General features: G+C 43.0%; 1 protein-coding gene across 1 annotated transcript in view; it reads right to left on the bottom strand.

Moving 5' to 3' along the window:
• The window catches only part of LOC132821747 (collagen alpha-5(IV) chain-like), a 276,828-nt gene that overhangs the window by 129,132 nt on the left and 124,509 nt on the right, over window positions 1-23,187 (bottom strand). The window contains exons 16-23 of the mRNA XM_060834471.1: window positions 16,399-16,443; window positions 16,086-16,139; window positions 15,932-15,973; window positions 13,323-13,404; window positions 6,618-6,653; window positions 6,083-6,238; window positions 5,105-5,197; window positions 2,007-2,090 (exon numbers count right to left, since the gene is read on the bottom strand). Of these exons, the coding sequence (XP_060690454.1) occupies window positions 2,007-2,090; window positions 5,105-5,197; window positions 6,083-6,238; window positions 6,618-6,653; window positions 13,323-13,404; window positions 15,932-15,973; window positions 16,086-16,139; window positions 16,399-16,443 (592 nt within the window). The remainder of the gene's footprint in view (window positions 1-2,006; window positions 2,091-5,104; window positions 5,198-6,082; window positions 6,239-6,617; window positions 6,654-13,322; window positions 13,405-15,931; window positions 15,974-16,085; window positions 16,140-16,398; window positions 16,444-23,187) is intronic.

The following is a 23,187-nucleotide window of genomic DNA, read 5'->3' as shown; positions in this document are numbered from 1 at the left end:
TCAGTAGCCTCTCGTGCGGCACCTTGTCAAAGCCTTCTTGAAGTCCAGGTAGATAACATCCATTGGCTTTCTTTGGTGTAACCTGCTCATTACTTCCTCAAAGGAATCTAGCAGATTCATCAGGCATGGAATCATGCTGACTTTGCTCTATTTTACCGTGCACCTCCAAGTATTCAGAAATCTCCTTGTTCACGATGGATTTTAGGATCTTACCCACAGCTGAGGTTAGGCTAATCAGTCTGTAATTTTCCATCTTTTGCTTTAATCTCTTTTCAAACAGGGGTGTCACGTTTGCAATTTTCCTGTCCTCTGGGACCCTCCCGGGTTCTAGTGATTCCTGAAAGATCACCACTAACGCCTCCACACTCTCTTCAGCTATCTCTCTTAGAACTCTGGGGTGTAGTCCATCTGGTCCAGGTGATTATTCCACCTTCAGGCCTTCAGTTTTTCTAGCACCTTCTTCTTGGTGATGGCCAGCATACTCAGCTCTGCAACCTCAACTTTCTTGAATTTTTGGGATATTACTCGTATCTTCCACCGTGAAGATTGACGTGAAGTAATTAGTCAGTTCCTCAGCCATTTCCTTGTTCCTCACTACGATCTCTCCAGCTTCACTTTCTAGCAGCCCAATGCCCTCTTTTGCCCTTTATATAGCTAAAGAAACTGTAGAGTCTACCTTTATATTACTGGCTAGCTTACCCTCATATTTAATCTTCTCCCTCATTATTTCTTTTCTTGTTGTCCTCTGTTGGTCTTTGTAAGCTTCCCAATCCTCTGGTTTCCCCCGGCCCTTCACCACATTATCTGCTTTCTCTTTTGCTTTTTTGCTATCCCTGACTTCCCTGGTCAGCCATTGCCTCACCCTCCCTGTGCCAGGCTTCTTTTTCCTGAAGGATGAATCCCTGCTGTGTCACCAAAACTACTCTGGGATTGACACCCAGTCACACATTAAATGGCTGTGGGGCAACCCCCCAGAGTGTGAGGCAGCTGCTCACACTCCCTGTGGAGGGAGGGGCAAAGACCTAATGAGATGTGAAATTGGAGAATGGAGAAGCTTTGGGGGGGCTGGATTGATAATCATAAAAGGGGGCTACACCTAGGTCCTGAAATCTCAGGGTGTGCTTTAAAAATGGAAGATTTCAAATCTTCAGGCAATTCAAGCCAGGGTATGACCTTGCTGTCCAATTAGGGATGATGGGTGGATTCCTGATGCTGGGGAGCAAACAGAAAGCCCTACAGAATAGAAGGTATGAGCTGCTGACCTATAGATTACCATTCGACCACCATCAGTCCCCATACTGTATTCAGTTAACTGAGTCACAACTCTGGACAATATATCAAAGCTTGTGAATCTTTGGAACTCCTTACCATAGATGTCTGTGGGAGCAGAGTCCTTATATATATTTAAAGCTGAGATAAATAGATTTTTGATGAGTTGGAGAATCGAGGGTTATTGGTAAAGGGCAGGAAAGTGGATGTGAGGAATGTTGGATCAGCCATGGTCCTAATGAATGGTGGAACAGGTTCGAGGGGTTGAATGGCCTCCTGCTGTTCCTATTTCTTGTGGTCTTATGGACTTTTCGAGATGGTTAGGGTGTCACACAATAACCTTCAGGAAAGGATTCAAATACAATTCAGTGAACAGACCTAATCGTGGAATTGTGCAATATGGAAATATTTCAGTGGCTGCTTGGAGATGAGCATGAGTTAATTTTAGATTCTCTGCATAAACTACCAGCTAAAATGTTTCCGTGTGGCTCTGTACAATGTTTATAAAAATATCATGTTTCTTCAATCTGATATTAAAATATAATGGGATCAGCTGATAGGAGGGATTAGAAAGAAATAAATGAACTAGTTCACAGCCTCATAATTTTATTGCACAATATGTTGTGTTATAATATTACACAACCTACAAAATAATCTCTTATGCAGGTATAAGTATGATGCTTGTATTAAACATGACACTGGCCCTGCGTCTCATAGTGTTATCAGTAATAGTTTACCAGGTATCCCAGGAAGGCCGGGTGGACCAGGAGGACCAGGTTGTGAAGTTCCACGGCATGTTACACACAGGTCACCTTTATCACCTGTAACAACAGAAATTGCTTGATTTTTAACTCATTAAAACTCCCACTCACCTACTTGCAGTCAAAACCGGACTAATATTTAGCCCACAAATGGAGCCTTTTTATAATGCAGGAGTGATAAAGTCACTGGCTTCATATCAGGACAAGGATCATCTGGATAGTATCATGTCCAATAAGGTTCCGACATACATTTCTTTAATACTATGCTCCAATTTCTACAGGCAAATTTAAATTTAAATTTCCAAGTGCTTTCTCTTTTGCAAATTTCATTGCATTTTCACTTCCATGAGAATGAATGATTTCAGTTAAGGAGCTCCACACAACACACTTCTGGGTCAGCACTAATGCAGGATAAAATTCCTTCCCCATTGGTGCCAACAATAGAAGGACAATATCAGAATATTGGTGAACAGTTTGGCCAAGGTTTGCTGTATTTCCAGCTATTTTGATGCTGGATGCTCTGGACAATTCTACTTGTTTTCCAGTTTCAGCCTTTCGGAGAGCTGGAGGAGGCTGTGTAGCCTCAGAGAATCCTAAAAACTCACACTCGTTTCTCTGCTTGTGTTCTGATGCAGCTTATGAACAGCAGTGGAAAATACTTAAAATTCAAGAAAAACATAAACTGTTTTTTAAAAGAAAAGTCCAGAATTAACTAATAATACGCTCTTCTCTAACCCAGATGAATAAATACATAAAGCTGAACATAGAGAAAGCACAGGCCTGAATTTTCCTGGCTCTGTGAACTGACGCAGGAAAATGCCTGGTATGTTTGATTTTCATCTGAGCAGGGAAAAGTTTAGGGAGAAAAAGGTCAGAGATTGCTGGTTTTGAGATGGGCTTTTTAAAACACTTACTGACTCTATGTTCCAGCTGCAAATAAAATCAATAAAATAAAAAGCAGCCCTCATAGAACATAGAACTTAGAATGTTACAGCGCAGTACAGGCCATTCGGCCCTCGATGTTGCACTGAACTGTGAAATTAATCTGATGCCCATCTAACCTACACCATTCCATATGTACGTCCAATGCAAGTCTTCTACTGTTTCAGGCAGACCATTCCATGCTCCTACTACTCTCTGAATAAAGAAACTAGCCCTGATATCTGTCCTAAATCTATCATCCCTCAATTTAAAGCTGTGTCTTCTTGTGTTAGCTTTCACCATCCAAGGATAAAGGCTCTCCCTGTCCACCCTATCTAACCCTCTGATTATCTTATACATCTCAATTAAATCACCTCTCAACCTTCTTCTCTCCAACAAAAATAGTCTCAGTTCCCTCAGCCTTTCCTCGTAAGACCTTTCCTTGTAATAACCGAGTAAATCTCCTCTGAACCCTTTCCAATGCTTCCACATCCTTCCTATAATGCAGTGACAAGAACTGTATGCAATACTCCAGATACGGCCTCACCAGTGTCTTGTACATCTGCAGCATGACCTCGTGGCTCTGAAACTCAATCCCTCTACCAATAAAAGCTAACACATAATGGGCCTTCTTAACAACCATGTCAACCTGGGTGGCAAATTTCAAGGATTTATGCATCTGGACACTGAGATCTCTCTGTTCATCTATACTGCCAAGAATCACCCCTCATTCTCCCTGACCTCTCTCCTCACTTCCCAGGCCCCATTCTTGAATATCCTTAGCTGCTGTCACGGTCCTCATACCCTACATGCAACATATGCCCCTTTATCTAGCCCCTACAACCCTTCACAGTCACCATGGAAACTTAGTGACAATTCATGCCAACTCAAGCCATCACCCTTTTTCCATATACCCTCCATGCCACCTCACCCTGCATCCACAATTGGCAGATCTCAGAGCCCATACTGAAATGAAAAAAGATAAAAATTCCAAATATCTGTTGATAAATCTACTATGCTACAAAAACAACTTCATTGCTAAAAGTCCATTCACTACCATTACATTCGTTTAACTACTTAATTCCTGTTAAAAAAACTGAAGTGTTTATAAGCACTTGGAACTATCAGGTGTGAACTGACAGACTTACCACATAATGATCGATTGTGAAACGATCCTGCAGCGGAAAATACTTTAAAAACCAAAGAACAATTCTGAGGAAGGTCACTTGACTCAAAAAATTAACTCTGATTTCTCTCCACAGATGCTGCCAGACCTGCTGAGCTTTTCCAGCAATTTCCATTTTTGTTCAAAGTACTTTAATGTTAGATTCATGTTTACAGACAATGAAATAACAAGCACTATTTTTCCCCCACTGCAGATTTTTGTCAAACATTTAAGGATCTGGATATTTAAATGCCTTGACAGTGTGAGAACTCTCTTGACAACTCCCCTTGTAAATGCTAATTTTTACCTGTGAAACCCACAGGTTGTGAGTGAACAATAAGAAAGGACCTGAGACATCAAGGATATAATTACATAAATTCAACAATACAGAAACACGCTAATTTGCTCAACTGCTCTATGCGGATGTTTAGATTGCACACACATTCACCATCTAAAACCAGCTGTGTAGGGTTGTGTGGAACAGGGAACATGGAAATCCTGTGGAGCTGAGATAACATTTTGGTGTGAGCCACAAAAGATACAGCATCACATGCAGAATTTTGGAATCTAGCTACTGGAATTAACTGACTCCGACGATAAATTAACTACAAAAAGCTATTGACTACTTCTACAATGTGGGCAAATGTGGTCAAAGGAGAGATGTGCGGTAATCAAACAGTAATTTACATAGAGATACCCAAAGATGTTCACTATAATTGAGCTTGTTTCAATCAAAGATTTGAGTAAAAAATGAGGTCTGCAGATGCTGGAGATCACAGCTGCAAATGTGTTGCTGGTCAAAGCACAGCAGGTTAGGCAGCATCTCAGGAATAGAGAATTCGACGTTTCGAGCATAAGCCCTTCATCAGCAATCAAAGATTTGGACAGTTGTAGCTCCTGTGCCTGGTATGCTTAGTTCCTCTCCATGATTTTTTTTTCCATGTTCAACTTTAACTCTGAATCAATTTAGCAGGTATTACTTGTTTACCTTTGTATCCGCGTGGACCATGAAAACCAACAAAACCTCTTGGTCCTGGTAACCCTCTAGGTCCTGGTTGGCCATTTATACTGATAGTCTCGCCTGAAAAATGTAATTCAGAATATTTAATTGCATCAACAGGAGCTTTGTTTCACATAATTTTATATTTATTCTCCTATCCTGTTCTTCCGAAGCAGGCCATTCGCTGTTTGAGCCTGTCGCACCTTCAATAGTATCATGGCTGACCTCCTCAGCCTAATTTGTGACTTTTGTACATTGCTGTTTCCAGAGTTACAGTGGGAGTGTGCCAGGAGGATTGTAGCGTTGTACCCCTTGTCTGGGTGCTCAGGCAGTCAGCCACAGTTTGCAAGGGGCTGGCAGCATTTCTATTAAAGATAGACAATTGAGGGGCCCCACTCCACATCAAGCATGGACCAAAATGCAAGTCTACTTTAGCTGGAAAAGGAATTGAACCCATGCTGTTGGTGTACTTCTGAACCAGAGGCCAGGCATCAAGCCAACTAAACTAACCACCACTGACAATACCTCCCATATTTGTAACCCCACTTCCCCTCCATGTCTAGTATTCAAGGCCGAGTGTGGAAAAGTGGGATGAGTAGAGGTGGCGGGTTTTTTTTGGCAGAGCAGATTTGATGGGCTGAAGGGCCTCTTCCGTACTGTATGATTCTATGATGTGCAACATAACAAGTAAGGCATGAAAATATGAAAACATATTCCTATTGAGGAAAACAACCAATACTAACATTCCTCACATTTACTGCAGTGACCTCTAGAATGGGGCAACTTGAAGCATGATCCATTCAAGGTCCAACACTTTGCAGAAGATCACCACATGAAAACAGCCTTCCAGCACACAAATACATTTTCTGACTTCATGGTGAAACATTTATTGCAGTTAACAATACACCATTAAACACAATGACCAACTTGTCCAATATAAAATAAAACTGGAGATGAAAATTGTACCTTGTGGACCCACAGGGCCTGGTGGGCCTGGAGGGCCTGGAAATCCAGGAGGACCTGAAGGACCTTCATAAACCTGCCCAGGATCACCTTTATCCCCTTTGGGACCTCTTTGTCCAGGATATCCGGATTGGCCTTTGGGGCCACGTCTAGAAATTCCTGAAGAACGTGGTAAAAGAGTTGGGAACTAATGTCATTTTCAGGAATCTGCATCAATAATGTATTTTTGATCTTCTTAGCCTGGCGCAGTGTTGTTTGCTAAAATCATCATCTTCTGAATGCATGGATTACAACTATGCCAAAAAAAAGGCTACAAACAATGCAGTTATTTCTTATTCAGGAAAAATGATAAGGAAGCTTATCTGAAGATGGTAAGTTCGGGAAAACGACATCTCTTTTTACCTTTTATCATTTGTATTTCTTCCTTGAGAGGGTATTGAGGTTCAGATCCTTTATAATCAATACTAAGAAAGATTTAAGCGATTGGTTTTGCATCTCTGAATGATTATTCATCAATGGGGTGAAGACAGGACCTTACCTTGCTCTCCTGGTAAACCTGGCTGACCCGCAGCACCTGCAGAGTTAGAAATAAATTAATCATTTAATTTTGTAACAAACAAATCATAACACAAGATGACAGCCTTGAATTGCTGAAATTTATCACGGTTTTTGTTTCATGATTGTCAGATACTTGACGATATATTTGAATCAGAAAATAATAATTTGACCATGTGAGCTCGTCTCTGCCAGGACCATCTGATGTTGGTATCGCTGGCACCATAGTTAAAGCCCAGTTGCATCCCACTCCACATCTGCAAGCCAGGAGCTGGCCCTCATACTCATGGGACTCTTGACCTTTATCATTGAGGACATGGGTCACAGGAAAGGAAAGCTGTCACAGGCAAGCACCTGGAGCTGTTGGTGGACTGGGCAGTGGAGTGGATAGCAGTCCTCTGTCCTGCAGACCATCACAGGGTGCCAGACCACCAAACCAAGCCAGACTGGACCCAAACTGCAATCCAGGTTGGTGCTGTGTCCTCAGTGATGTGGGACACCCAGTAGTGCATGAAAAAGTTCAATAATCTGCATTACACAGAGGTAAATGCTCCCATTATTCCACCTCATCCTCCCAAACTACTAACACTTCCTGTCCTCTGCACTTTTTACTCTTCACTAGGTACACCATTCCAATTCTTCTGCTTCTATATCACCGCTAACTTCTGTTTACTTTCATCTGCTTGTTACATCCCTTTAATAAAAATAGAAATCGCTGGAGTAACTCAGAAGGTCTGGCAGTATTTGTGGAGAGAGTAATAGAGTTAACATTTCAAGTCCTGTTGGGTTTTGATTACTGATCTGCAGCATTTTACTCTGATCCCACTCTTTGTAACATTGCAGGTACAGTTGGCTCATCTTCTAGACTGATGTTGCCACAGCAGCCTGACTGATTGCACATGACCTGTGGAACTGACCGTGATCCAGTTTCCAAACTGCAAAGACATGGATGATAGACTCTGTCTGACCATGCTTCTATGGACTGGAATAGGACAGGAATAAGAGGAGTGTTCTGACTGACTGTGTAATACCACCATCAGCCTACTAAGGAGTGCTTCCCTTTGACTTTCACTCATGGCCATTTGCTTGAAGTACATGCAGTGTCTTTGCTGCGAATGGGATGTTCATGTAGCCCAATGCTGTCCAGCAACATATCCAGCCCCTTTACCATTCAGTGCTCCCCACTGTGATAAGCTACCTCCTCTCCCTCTGTGCTAAAACGCAATCCAAGCTGCACAACGACTGACAGACTTTAAGTTAATACTGAAATCATTGGGTGTGTGCTAAGAAAGCAATATGAGGCTGATAATTAAGATAATTAGAGGATTAGATAGGGTGGACAGTGAGAACCTTTTTCCCTGGATGGTGATGACTAGCATGAGGGGACATAGCTTTAAATTGAGGGGTGATAGATACAGGACAGATGTCAGAGGTAGTTTCTTTAGTGAGAGAGTGGTAAGGTTGTGGAACACCCTGCCTGCAACAGTAGTAGACTTGCCAACTTTAAGGGCACTTAAATGGTCATTGGATAGACATATGGATGAAAATGGAATAGTGTACAATTGATAGGCTTCAGATTAGTTCCACAGATTGGTACAGTATCGATGGCTGAAGAGCCTCTACTGCACTGTAGTGTTCTATGCTTTATCTCCAAATAAGTGCAAACTGAGTGAGTGCTAACAAAGCAATCTAAGATTCATCTGTGCAGATTCATAGAGATGTACAGCACGGAAACAGACCCTTTGGTCCAACTCGTCCATGTCGACCAGATCCCAACCCAATCTAGTTCCACCTGCCAGCACCCGGCCCATATCCCTCCAAACCCTTCCTATTCATATCCCCATCCAAATGCTTCATAAATGTTGCAATTGTACCAGCCTCCACCACTTCCTCTGGCAGCTCATTCCATACACATACCACCCTCTGTGTGAAAAAATTGCCCCTTAGGTCTCTTTTATATCTTTCCCCTCTCACCCTAAACCTATGCCCTCTAGTTCTGGAATCCCTGACCCCAGGGAAAAGACTGTCTATTTACCCTATCCATGCCCCTCATAATTTTGTAATCCTCTATAAGGTCACCCCTCAGCCTTTGACGCTCCAGGGAAAACAGCCCCAGCCTGTTCAGCCTCTCCCTGTAGCTCAAATCCTCCAACCCTGGCAACATCCTTGTAAATATTTTCTGAACCCTTTCAAGTTTCACAACATCTTTCCGATAGGAAGGACACCAGAATTGCACGCAATATTCCAGCAGTGGCCTAACCAATGTCCTGTACAGCCGCAACATGACCTTCCAACTCCTGTACTCAATACTCTGACCAATAAAGGAAAGCATACCACATGCCTTCTTCACTTTCCTATCTACCTGCGACTCCACTTTCAAGGAGCTATGAACGTGCACTCCAAGGTCTCTTTGTTCAGCAACACTCCCAAGGACCTTACCATTAAGTGTATAAGTCCTGCTAAGATTTGCTTTCCCAAAATGCAGCATCTTGCATTTATCTGAATTAAACTCCATCTGCCACTTCTCAGCCCATTGGCCTGTCTGGTCCAGATCCTGTTGTAATCTGAGGTTGTAACCTGCAAATTTTGTCATCTGCAAAATTACTAACTGTATCTCTTATGCTCACATCCAAATCATTTATGTAAATGACAAAAAGTAGAGGGCCCAGCACCGATCCTTGTGGCACTCCACTGGTCACAGGCCTCCAGTCTGAAAAACAACCCTCCACCACCACCCTCTGTCTTCTACCTTTGAGCCAGTTCTGTATCCAAATGGCTAGTTCTCTCTGTATTCCATGAGATCTAACCTTGCTAATCAGTCTCCCATGAGGAACCTTGTCGAAAGCCTTACTGAAGTCCATATAGATCACATCCACCACTGTGCCCTCATCAAACCCATTGTTACTTCTTCAAAAAACTCAATCAAGTTTGTGAGACATGATTCCCCACGCACAAAGCCATGTTGACTATCCCGAATCAGTCCTTGCCTTTCCAAATACATGTACATCCTGTCCCTCAGGATTCCCTCCAACAACTTGCCCACCACTGAGGTCAGGCTCACCAGTCTATAGTTCCCTGGCTTGTCTTTATTGCCGTTCTTAAATAGTGGCACCACGTTTGCCAACCTCCAGTCTTTCATCACCTCACCTGTGACTATTGATGATACAAATGTCTCAGCAAGAGGCCCAGCAATCACTTCTCTAGCTTCTCACAGAGTTCTCAGGTACACCTGATCAGGTCCTGGGGATTTATCCACCGTTAACCGTTTCAAGACATCCAGCACTTCCTCCTCTGTAATCTGGACATTTTGTGAGATGTCACCATCTATTTCCTTACAGTCTATATCTTCCATATCCTTTTCCACAGTAAATACTAATGCAAAATATTCATTTAGTATCTCTGCCATTTTCTGTGGCTCCACACAAAGGCTGCCTTGCTGATCTTTGAGGGGCCTTATTCTCTCCCTAGTTACCCTTTTGTCCTTAATATATTTGTAAAAACCCTTTGGATTCTCCTTAATTCTATTTTCCAAAGCTATCTCATGTCCCCTTTTTGCCCTCCTGATTTCCCTCTCAAGTATACTCCTACTTCCTTTATACTCTTCTAAGGATTCACTCGATTTATTCAGTCTATACCTGACATATGCTTCCTTCTTTTTCTTAACCAAATCCTCAATTTCTTGACCCTGACAGGAATATACTTTCTCTGGATTCTTGTTATCTCATTTCTGAAGGCTTCCCATTTTTTATCCGTTCCTTTACCTGCGAACATCTGCCTCCAATCAGCTTTTGAAAGTTCTTGCCTAATACCGTCAAAATTGGCCTTTCTCCAATCACTATCCTTTTCCTTCACTATTTTAAAACAAATAGAATTATGGTTACTGACCCCAAAGTGCTCCCCCACAGATACCTCAATCACCTGCCCTGCCTTATTTCCCAAAAGTAGGCCAGGTTTTGCACCTTCTCTAGTAGGTACATCCACATACTGAATCAGAAAATGTCTTGAACGCACTTAAGAAATTCCTCTCCATCTAAACCTTTAACACTATTGCAGTCCCAGTCGATGTTTGGAAAGTTAAAATCCCCGACCATAACTACCCTATTATTCTTACAGATAGCTGAGATCTCCTTACAAGTTTGTTTCTCAATTTCCCTCTGACTTAGTGGGTCTATAATAAATCCCAATAAGGTGATCATCCCTTTCTTATTTCTCAGTTCCACCCAAATAACTTCCTTGGATGTATTTGCGGGAATATCCTCCCTCAGCACAGCAGTAGTGCTATCCCTTATCAAAAATGCCACACCCCCTCCTCTTTTGCCTCCCTTTCTATCCTTCCTGTAGCATTTGTATCCTGGAACATTAAGCTGCCAGTCCTGCCCACCCCTGAGCCATGTTTCTGTAATTGCTATGATATCCCAGTCCCATGTTCCTAACTACGCCCTGCTCAAGAAGGAGAGAAGCATTGGAAGTGATGTGTAAAGAAGATAAGTTAGGGTCTCTTGGAATGCAAATGCATGGAAATAAGGTACCCATTGCTCAATTGCAAACAGCCTCTTCACATTGCTTTCTTAGTACAAACCCAATGACTTCAGTTTTAACATTTAAGGCTGGAGGAGAAAATCACCAACACTTTTTGGACATCCAGATTCTGATTTTTGTTTAATTCCCTTTGTATTTTTGCACGTTTCTCACCAGTCCCTCACCACCTCAGGGAGGAGAAACTTCCATCCCCAGAGACTGGTCAGAACATCCAAAACCAAGTTTGCTGGCTTTGGGGCAAGTAACCTGGATGTCCAATCCAGGATGGAGGGAGATAAAGATAGCTGTTAGAAAAACAAAGGCTTAACTTGGTGTCATTTCATCAAGGAAAACACAATAAGGCATAGCAGGGGTCAGAAGCAGGGTCAAAGCAAATCAGAGCTGGACTTAAACACTAAATGGTAAGGTCCTTGGGAGTGTTGCTGAACAGAGAGACCTTGGAGTGCAGGTTCATAGTTTCTTGAAAGTTGCAGGTAGATAGGATAGTGAAGAAGGTGTTTGGTATGCTTTCCTTTATTGGTCAGAGGATTCAGTACAGGAGTTGGGAGGTCATGTTGCAGATGTACAGGACATTGTTGAGGCTACTTTTGGCAGATTGTGTCTAATTCTGGTCTCCTCCCTATTGAAAAGATGTTGTGAAACCTGAAAAGGTTCAGAAAAGATTGACAAGGATGTTGCCAGGGTTGGAGGATTTGGCTGGGGCTGTTTTCCCTGGAGCGTTGGAGGCTGATGGGGTGACCTTATAGAGGATTACAAAATCATGAAGGACATAGAAAAGGATAAATAGACAAAGTATTTTCCCTGGGATCGGGGAGTCCAGAACTAGAGGGCATAGGTTTAAGGTGAGAGAGGAAAGATATAAAAGGGACCTTAGGGGCAACTTTTCCATGCAGAGGGTGGTATGTGTACAGAATGAGCTGCCAGAGGAAGTGGTGGAGGCTGGTACAAATGCAACATTTAAAAGGCATCTGGATGGGTATATGAATAGGAAGGGTTTGGAGGGGTATGGGCCAAGTGCGGGTAAATGGGATTAGATTAAGTTGGGATATCTGGTCAGCATGGACGGTTGGACTGAAGGTCTGTTTCCGTGCTGTACATCTCTATGACTCTAAGTGTTAATCTAGTCTGAAATAAAGCAGGGAAACGTAATGGCTAATCATAAGCCCTGGAAAGCAATGGATTGCTGCTGATGCCAGTATATCTTTCCTTTAATCTAAGGATTGATTGACGTATATATTGAGTGCAGGTGATAAGAACTTTGAGTCATTGAGTCAGAGAGGATGACCAGTCATTTATAGACAATTGAAAACAAAGCAAGCGGTCATACTTTAAACAGAGTTAAGGAGAAATTACTTCTCTGAAAGGGCTGCGAATCTGTGGAAGACACTGTCTCAGAGTTTGGTGGATGCTGGGACATTGAGTAAATTTAAGGAGGACATAGATTTTTAATGAGCAATGGGTTGAAGAGTCGTGGAGAGTAGGCAGGAAAGTGGAGTTGAGGCTGATTTGAGATTAGCCAGGATTGTATTAAATGGCCCAGAACACTCAAGGGGATGAATTTCCTACTCCTGCTCCTCCTTCTTTATGTTCTTCCTTGAGAAAAGAAATAGCTGTTTTTTCTCCTATTCCATAACAGCCTACAGAAATCCACAAAGGCATAGGAGCAGAAGTAGGCCATTCAGCCCATTGAGTCTGCTCCATTGTCATGGTTGATCTGATAATCCTCAACTCCACTTTCCTGCTTTCCCTCCGTAATCCTTGATTCCCTTATTGATTAAAAATCTGTCTATCTCAGGCTTGAATGTACTGAATGATCTAGCCTCGACAGCCCTCTGCAGATTCAGTATTCTCTGAGAAATGAAATTCTGCCTTATGAGAGAGCCCTTATTCTGAGATTATATCTGACGCGCTCTCACAAGGAAAACCGATCTTACTGCATCTACCCAATCAAGCTCTGTCAAAGTCTTGCATGTTTCATTCTTCTAAACTCCACTGAGTACAGGCCCAATCTACTCAACATGTTCTCATAAGACAGTTCCTCCATATCTGGCATTGACTTAGTGAATTAAAGGGTTAATTAACCTATATATTGTGTGTAGGTGATAAACCAGAACTTTGAGTCATTGATGTAGAGGAAATTTATCATAACCTTGTAATCCTGGTCGTCCTTTGGGTCCTGTAGCACCTGGATCGCCACGTTCTCCTTTGTCACAGGAATCATCTTCAACTTGCTGCCAAAAGACACAAATGCTGGGCTCTCGGAATCAGATTCTACAGTGGGATTCTGTTGCATTTAATGACCAGGGTTTCCCTTGGAACTAGTCAATCTCTTTGGGATGATTTCAGTGGACAACAGGAATAATTTTCTCAGGAGCTACTCTACTTGCTCCTCAAAACCATAAGGCACGGTTTTTTTTACTCATTCATGAAATTGGGATGTTACTGGCTGACCAGTATTTATTACCCGTCCCTAGCTGCCCTTGAACTGAGTGGCTTACCAGAGCATTTCCAAAGACAGTTGAGAGTCAAACACAGGCCAGACCAGGTAATGATGGCAGTTTCCTACCCGAAAGAACATTCGTGAATCAGGTGTTCCCAACCATTAACATTGGTTTCACAGTCATTAGTAGATTTTTAATTCCAGGGTTTTTAAAATTGAATTCAAATTCCGCCATCTGCTGTAGTTGGATTAGAACCTGGGTCCTCAAATCATGAGCTGAGCTTCTGCATTCTTGGTTGAGCAAAAATGCCACAGGGCCACAGCCTCCCCAAAAGAGGAGCAAGAGTTCAGTGTATACAAGAGCAGGCTGCCTAGCCCTTTTAATCTGTTCCACCATTCAATCCGATCAGGCTGATCTGGTTGTGGTCTCAAGTCCATTTTCCTGTTTACCCCAGCACTAAGCTCCCCGTTGTCTATCGAAAATCTCTCTAATAACTGTCTAGAGAAAGTTTGGTGTGACCTCCTGGAATTACTTCCCAAACTGATAGGAAATGGAAAAATTGTTAGCTGAATAGAACATAGAAAAGTACAGCACAGAACATGCCCTTCAGCCTACAATGTTGTGCCGAGGATTTATCCTAATGTAAAATAAAATAACCTAACCTACACTCCCCTCAATTCACTGCTGCCCATGCGCATGTCCAGGAGGTGCTTAAATGTCCCTAATGACTCTGCTTTTTGTGGAAGTATTTGAAATGCAAGCAGCAGGTTGGTAGATACCATATAACATACATCCAAAGACTTGTGCTGTGCCGATGCTGATAACTGGAAATGCCTGTCCATTTCTGTGACACATGTAGGAGGGAATCGTAAAACTTGAAAGCTCTCCAGAAAATTGAACTGATCTTTCTGGAATTTTTTTGTAATTGGTCAGCCCGTCCCGTGGGCAGTCTCCTCTTGTATGTGGGTATAGAGAGGGGCCAGGGCCTGTCACTGAGTTCCCCCTCCTGTCAAGGTCTATGGCAGAAATGCCAATCCCACAGGAGGCCCACCAAAATATCTGAAACTGGGCAGCCCGGAGGCTGGCCTTGCTCTGATTCATTTGCTTTGTAAAACTTGACAGGATTTCACCAAACCACGAATCAGAATCAAGGTAAATAGGAAATATAAGACATATAAGATAATCAGAGGGTTAGATAGAGTGGACAGAGAGAGCCTTTTTCCAAGTATGGTTACGGCGAGCACGAGGGGCATAGCTTTAAATTGAGGGGTGATAGATATAGGACAGATGTCAGAGGTAATTTCTTTACTCAGAGAGTAGTAAGGGTATGGAATGCTTTGCCTGCAACGGTAGTAGATTTGCCAACTTTAAGTACATTTAAGTCGTCATTGGACAAGCATATGGACGTACATGGAATAATGTAGGTTAGACGGGCTTCAGATTAGTATGACAGGTTGACGCAAAATTGAGGGCCGAAGGGCCTGTACTGCGCTGTAATGTTCTATGTTCTATGTTGTATGAAATTGAGAGGTGAAGTGTTTATGTTGAAACAGTTCTCACCAGAATCAAGTCTTACTTGAAGATTTGAAGTTCTTATTTGCATGGGAAAAGACAGAGTAGATAAAGATAAACTGGTTGGGGATTCTAGAACCAGGGAGAAAACTCCGAGAACTAGTTCAGGAGAGATGTTAGGAAGCACTTCTGTACACACATAGTGGGAGAGGTTTGGAACTCTCTCCCACAAACAACAATGAATGCTGGATCAGTTATTTTAATACCTGAGTAGATAATTTTTTATTCTGCAAAGCTATTAAGAGATATAGGCTAGAGGCAGTAAAAGGAATTAGTCTTACTTTAGTCTTACTTTACACAGACAGTGGTGGGCGTTTGGAACATGTTGCCAGCAGAGGTAGTAGAGGCAGGCACGGCTTAAGGTGCGAGTGGACAGACGCATGAGTAGGTGGGGAGCAGAGGGATACAGATCCTTAGGAATTGGGCGATAGGTTTAGACAGTGGATTTGGATTGGCACAGGCTTGGAGGGCTGAAGGGCCTGTTCCTGCGTTGTAAATTTTCTTTGTTCTTAGTCACAGATCAGTCATAATCTAATTGAATGTCAGAACAGATTTGAGAGGCTGAATGGCCTACTTCTGTTGCTAGGATATTGGGCATGACCTTTATGCAGCATGTGGCTCCACACTGTCAGGAAAAACTGAAATCCCTTTTGTTTCCAGGTGGTGATGAGGTGGTGATTAAGAGAGGGGGATGAAAACATCGATCTTGGTAGAGAAAAAAATTTAAATGCAGGTTATTACTCACTGGACCAGGTGGTCCTTGACAGCCAACTTCCCCTTTAATTCCCTAGATTAAAATAATAATTTTGCATGTTAACTCATGAAATATATATAGCTTGGCATGATTGTTATGAAACTTAACTGTATTGGTTAATTTGTCAGAATGCAAAGAAACTTACAGGTGCTCCAATTCTTCCTGGAAATCCCAAAAAACCTGGATCACCTTTCAATCCCTGAGATAACAGAAAACACATGTGACAGCTGACAACAGGTCACTTCCTTGTGGCAGTATTCAGCTGCAGTTTTGAAATAGAAGTTCAGACACTTCATATCAGTTACCCAATTAGTCACTTGAATAATATTAATAATTAAATAATTTTTTAATCAAGGAGTGGTTTTCTCAATTGAAAACAATTAGAAAATCAAAAACCTTATACAAATAGCTGAGTTGATGAATGACTGGGTTTTATTATTAATTTATGTCAGACAAACCTGGATCCCCGGGATTCCAGGATTCCCATCTTTACCTGGTTTCCCCTAAAAAGAATAGAAACATTAATCAAGTCAATTCACAACTCTATAGATAATGTCTATAACTTCAACGAGAAAATAAATAAAAAGGAGCACATGTAGATTATTAGTTACAGAGATAAGCTCGATTTAAATCTATCACCAACAATAAATTCTGGTGCAAAAAATAATTATCCTAAATTCTTCCTTTCCCTCTATTTCCCCATTTATTGCCATTATTGAATGTTCATTGTAGCTTCTGGTGAAGCTGATGCATGATAAGTGTTTATTTTACCTTTCACTGGCTTTCTGTAAGTTCAGCTCTCATCTTGTTAACTCTTTTCTTTCCCCTAAAATACCTTTGGAGAGTCTGGGCAAAATCTTACATGGGTCTGGGAAATGGGTTCTGGTGAGATGTACAACAGAAACAAGAGACAGTTGTGGAGAGGCCCATTTTGACGTTAGGAGCAACTCCCGCGCCATCGGTTGTGCTTTTCCTGAGTGGCGTGCTCTTAGGGTTGAGTAATAAGGAGAGTCTGGATAAGCTGGGAGTTTTTTTCACTGGAGCATAGCATGTTGTGGGATGACCTAATAGAGGTTTATAAAATTACGAGGGGCATAGATAAGGTGAATAGCAAAGGTATTTTCTCTAAAGTTGGGTAGCCCGGCCTGTGACAACTCCCACTGTCCGACGACTCGTGGACTCAGCACAGACAGGACGAGGGGACCTCTCGACCTGGCGTAGCAGTCCCCGTGGCAGCCTTGCTGTGTGTCATGGTGGCATCCCAGGATGGTGTGGTGGCCTCCTAGCATGGCATCCTCTCAGCCTAGCATGGCAGTTATCCCGTGGTATGTGGTGGTCTTTGGCCTGACATAGCCTCAGCGTGGTCTCAAGGGAATTTAAAAGCAATCTCCCAGCCTTGTGAGCCTCAAGGTGAAGCCCAGCACAGTTTGGAGCTAAGGCTCAGTGAGGACTGGTTGCTAGGTGCCATCGTAGTCTGTGTCGGAAGACCAATGTTCTGAACTTCTATTTCTACAATGCTGGACTTTTTACTTCTCTATTTTCTGAGATCTTGTAACTAAAGAAGCTGTACCTTTGTACCTAAGATGGTGCTGTAAGAGGTGATGTATGAACTTTTCACTGTAATCATGTGGGTACATGTGACAATAAAGTTAATTCAATTCAATTCAAAACGAGAGGGTAGTTCACATTCCTAGGAATAAACATCACCAATGATCTATCCTGGTCCAGCTACGTTGGTGCTACAGTCACGAAAGTACACCAACACCTCTACTTCCTCAGAAGGTTATGGAAATTTGACATGTCCACATTGACTGTTCTGAATTTTTATAGATGTAACACAGAAAGCATCCCATTCAGATGTAAGACAGACTGATATGGCAACTGCTTTGCACATGACCACACTGAATTACAGTGAGCTGTGAACACAGCCCAATCCGTCACGAAACCCACCTTCCATCCAATGACTCCATCTACACTTCCTGCTGTCTTAAGAAAGCAACCAACATAATCAAAGACCTCTTCCACCCCGGTTATAATCTCTTCCAACCCCCTCCATTGGACAGGATATACAAAAGTTTGAAAACATGTACCAACAGATTTAAAAACAAATTCTTCCCCACTGTTATCAGACTTATGAATGGACCTCTCATATATTAGAGTTAATGTTTCTGTGCACCTTCTCTGTAGCTGTAACATTATAATTCCGCATTCTGTTCTGTAAGGTATGATTTGACTAGTTAGCGTGCAAAACTATTTTTTTCACTGCATCTTGGTATATGCGAAAATAATAAATCAAATCAAATCAGTGGTGAAATGTCTGGATTAACGTAGAAATGCATATAGCACAGAAACAGTCCCATCATGACAACTTGTCTGCGCCGACTAATTTTTCCCAAATTATATTTGTTCCATTTGCCTGCACTTGGCCCATATCCTTTTTAAACATTTCCTAATAATATACCTATCCAAAAGTCTCTTAAATATTGTAACTACTCCTACATCTGCCATTTTCTCTGACAGCTCATTCCACATACGATCCAAGCTCGATGTTGCCACTCATTCCCTTTTAAATAGACAATAGACAATAGACACAGGAGTAGGCCATTCTGCCCTTTGAGCCTGCACCACCATTCAATATGATCATGACTGATCATCCTTAATCACTATCCTGTTCCTGCTTTATCTCCATAACTTTTGATCCCACAATCCTTGAGGGCTCTATCCAACTCTTTCTTAAATGAATCCAGAGACTGGGCCTCCACTGCCCTCTGGGGCAGAGCATTCCACACAGCCACCACTCTCTGGGTGAAGAAGTTTCTCCTCATCTCTGTCCTAAATGGTCTTCCCCGTACTTTTAACCTGTGTCCTCTGGTTCAGCAGAAACATGTTTCCTGCCTCCAGAGTGTCCAATCCTTTAATAATCTTATATGTCTCAATCAGATCCTCTCTCAGTCTTCTAAACTCAAGGGTATACAAGCCCAGTTGCTCCAGTCTTTCAGTGTGAGGTAATCCCGCCATTCCAGGAATTGACCTCGTGAACCTACGCTGCACTCCCTCAATAGCCAGAATGTCTTTACTCAAATTTGGAGACCAGAACTGCACACAGTACTCCAGGTGTGGTCTCACCAGGGCCCTGTACAGCTGCAGAAGAACCTATTTGCTTCTATACTCAATCCCTCTTGTTATGAAGGCCAGCATGCTATTAGCCTTCTTCACTACCTGTTGTACTTGCATGCTTACCTTCATTGACTGGTGTACAAGAACACCCAGATCTCTCTGTACTGCCCCTTTACCTAAATTGATTCCATTTAGGTAGTAATCTGCCTTCCTGTTCTTGCCACCAAAAGTGGATAACCATACATTTATCCACATAAAACTGCAACTGCCATGCATCCGACCACTCAACTAACTTGTCCAAGTCACCCTGTAATCTCCTAACATCCTCCTCACATTTCACCCTGCCACCCAACTTAGTATCATCAGCAAATTTGCTAATGTTATTGCTAATACCATCTTCTATATCATTAACGTATATGTAAAAAGTTGCAGTCCCAGTACTGATCCCTGCGGTACCCCACTGGTCACTGCCTGCCATTCCGAAATGGAGCCATTTATCACTATCCTTTGTTTCCTGTCAGCAAACCAACTTTCAATCCAAGTTAGTACTTTGCTCCCATTACCACGCGACCTAATTTTGCTCACTAACCTCCTATGTGGGACTTTATCAAAAGCTTTCTGAAAGTCCAGGTACACTACATCTACTGGATCTCCCTCGTCCATCTTTAGAGTTACATCCTCAAAAAATTCCAGAAGATTAGTCAAGCATGATTCCCCCTTCATAAACCCATGCTGACTCTGACCTATCCTGTTACTACTATCCAGATGTGTCGTAATTTCATCCTTTATAATATACTCCAGCATCTTTCCCACCACTGAGGTCAGACTAACTGGTCTATAATTTCCTGCTTTCTCTCTCCCACCTTTCTTAAAAAGTGGTAAACATTAGCCACCTTCCAATCCGCAGGAACTGATCCCAAATCTTTCGAACTCTGGAAAATAATCACCAACGCATCCACAATTTCTCAAGCTACCTCCTTCAGTACCCTGGGATGTAGACCATTGGGCCCTGGGGACTTATCAACCTTCAGACCGTTCTCCTTCAAATCTTTCTCCTCTCACCTTAAAAATTATGCCCCTTAGTTTTGAATGCGTTAACCCATGGGAAAAGACCTGTGCTATTCACCTTATCTTTTCCCTCTTCTACAGCACTCCCCATGGCCCTACCATTTACTTTGTACGTGCTGCCCTGGTTTGTCTTACCAAAATGCAACACCTCGCATTCAATTAAATTAAACTCCATCTGCCACTAGTCAGCCCATTGGCCCAATTGATCAAGATTCCTTTGTAAATTTAGATAACCTTCCTTGCTGTCTACTATGCTACCAATTTTGGTGTCATCCACAAACTTACTAACCAAGCTCCCCATATTCTCATCGAAATTGTTTATATACTGTAAATGACAAACAACAGTGGACCCAGCACCAGTCCTTGTGGAACACTGCTGGTCACAGACTTCCTGTCTGAAAAACAACCCTCTTCCACCATCCTCTATCTCCTACCATCAAGGCAATTTTGTATCCAATTGTTGAACGCCTTGTGAACAGCTCAACTCACCTCATTAATATTCAGTCTTCCATCTAACCAAATGAATCAAACAAAGTTGACATTGGGAAAACTCAACGAGGAACTGACGGATTCAGATCCAAACAACCTCCATGTTGGACATCAGGCACCAGTATTGGAGAGGATTCTGAGAGACAGGGTTCATGATTACTTGGAAAATCATAGTTTGATTAGAAATAGTCAATATGGCTTTGTGAGGGGCAGGTCATGCCTCACAAACCTGACTGAATTCTTCGAGGATGTGGCAAACACGTTGGTGAAGTTAGAACAATGGGTGTGGTGTACATGGATTTTAGCAAAGCATTTAATAAGGCACCCCCATGGTGGGCTTTTTCAGAAAGTAAGGAGGCATAGGATACTAGGAAATTTGGCCGTCTGGGTAGGGAATTGGCTGGCCCAGTGAAGGCAAAGAGTGGTGGTAGACAGAAAGTATTCAGCCTGGAGCTCGGTGACCAGTGGTTGGCTCTGAACCCTCTGTTCTTTCTGATTTTTGTAAATGACTTGGATGAGGAAGCGGAAGAATAGGTTAGTAAGTTTACCAATGACACAAAGGTTGGTGGAGTTGTTGTTAGTGTGGAGGGCAGTTGTAGGTTGCAACAAGACAATAACAGGATGCAGAGCTGGTCTGAGAAGTGAGGACTGCAGATGCTGGAGATCAGAGTCGAGAATGTGGTGCTGGAAAAGCACAGCAGGTCAGGCAGCATCTGAGAAGCAGAAAATTGACGTTTCAGGCATAAGCCCTTCATCAGGAATGAGGCTTGGGAGTCGGGGTGCTGAGAGATAAATGGGAGGGGGGGATTGTGGGGCTGGAGGGAAGGTAGCTGGGAAAGCGATAGGTAGATGAAGGTGAGGGAGAAGATGATAGGTCAGAGAGGAGAGTGGAGTGGATAGCTGGGAAAAGTGATGGACAGCTCAGGAGGGCAGTGATGAATTGGAAGCTTGGGACTAGGATAATGTGGAGAGAGGGGAAAGGAGGAAGCTATTGAAATCCACATTGATCCCGTGTGGTTGCAGGGTTCCAAGGCAGAAAATGAGGCGTTCTTCCTCCAGGGGTCGGGTGGTTAGGGTTTGGTGATGGAGGAATGGGAGGGGGAGTTGAAGTGTTCAGTCACAGGGCAGTGGGGTTGGTTGCTACAGCTATCCCAGAGATGTTCTCTGAAATGATCCGCAAGTTGGCGTCCTGTCTCCCCAATGTAGAGGAAACCACGTTGGGTGCAACGGCTACAGTAAACGCCCTTGGTGGAGGTACAGGCAAATTTCTGTCGGATGTGGAAGGATCCTTTGGGTCCTTGGATGGAGGTGAGGGGAGTAGTGTGGGTGAAGGTTTTGCAATTCCCAATTCCTCCCCTTCCGCCACATCTGTTCCCAGGATGACCAAGTCCACCTTAGAAAATCCCAAATGGCATCCTTCTTCCAAGATCGCAATTTCCCCTTCCACTTGGTTGATGATGCCCTCCAGCGCATCTCCTCCACTTTCCTCACCACCGCCCTTGAGCCCCACTCCTCGCAATGCAACAAGGACAGAACCCCCCTGGATCTCACCTTCCACCCCACCAACCTACGCGTACATCACATCATTCTCCGCCACTTCTGCCCTCTACAAACCACCAGAGATATATTTCCCTGCCCACCCCTATCAGCATTCCGGAGAGATCATTCCTTCCATGCCTCCCTCGCCAGGTCCACACCCCCCACCAGCCCACACTCCACTCTTTCCCCATGACTGAAATATCTATCACAAGAGAACATAATTTTAAGGTGTTTGGAGGAAGGTTTCGGGGAGATGTCAGATGTAGGTTCTTTACACAGAGTGGTGGGTGTGTGGAATGGACTGCCAATAGTGGTAGTAGAGTCAGATACATTAGGGACATTTAAGCGACTCTTGGATAGGCAGATGGATGATAGTAAAATGAAGGGTATGTGGGTTAGTCTGACCTTAGAGTAGGATAAAAGACCAGCACACCATTGAGGGCTGAAGGGCCTGTACTGTGCTGCACTGTTCTATCTCAGGGCACACTCCATGCTCCCTACATCCACAGACATTAGCCTGTGACAGCCTTCAAGAACCCTCATTCCACATCTCTGTTCCATTTACGGCACGCTTCAGCTTTCAGTGCTGCACCTTGGGCAGTATAAGCAATTATCATTGTAATTGTCCAGATAGATTCCTGTTCACAAAAAGCAGGACAAATCCATCCCAACCAATTCCCATCCCATCAGTCTACTCTCGATCATCAGTAAAGTGATGGAAGGTGTCACTAACAGTGCTATCAAGCAGCACCTGCTCAGCAATTTGGAGATAGTAAGGACTGCAGATGCTTGGAAGTCAGAGTCGATAAAATGGGGAGCTGGATAAACACAGCAAGTCAGACAGCATAGGAGGAGCAGAAAAGTCGACATATCGGGTCAGGATTCTTCATCAGGATTGTGGAGGGGGAAAGTAGCTCAGAAATCAATAGAGGGAGAGGGTGGGGCTGGGGACAAGGTAGGTGGGATGGTGATAAATGGATGCAGGTAGGAGTCATTGTGATTGGTCTGTGGGAAGGGTGGAGTGGATAGATGAG

Source organism: Hemiscyllium ocellatum, chromosome 13 (assembly GCF_020745735.1).
Source record: "Hemiscyllium ocellatum isolate sHemOce1 chromosome 13, sHemOce1.pat.X.cur, whole genome shotgun sequence".
NCBI lineage: Eukaryota > Metazoa > Chordata > Chondrichthyes > Orectolobiformes > Hemiscylliidae > Hemiscyllium > Hemiscyllium ocellatum.
The sequence above is the reverse complement of the archived record's forward strand: the minus strand, read 5'-3'. Positions and strand labels throughout refer to the sequence as shown.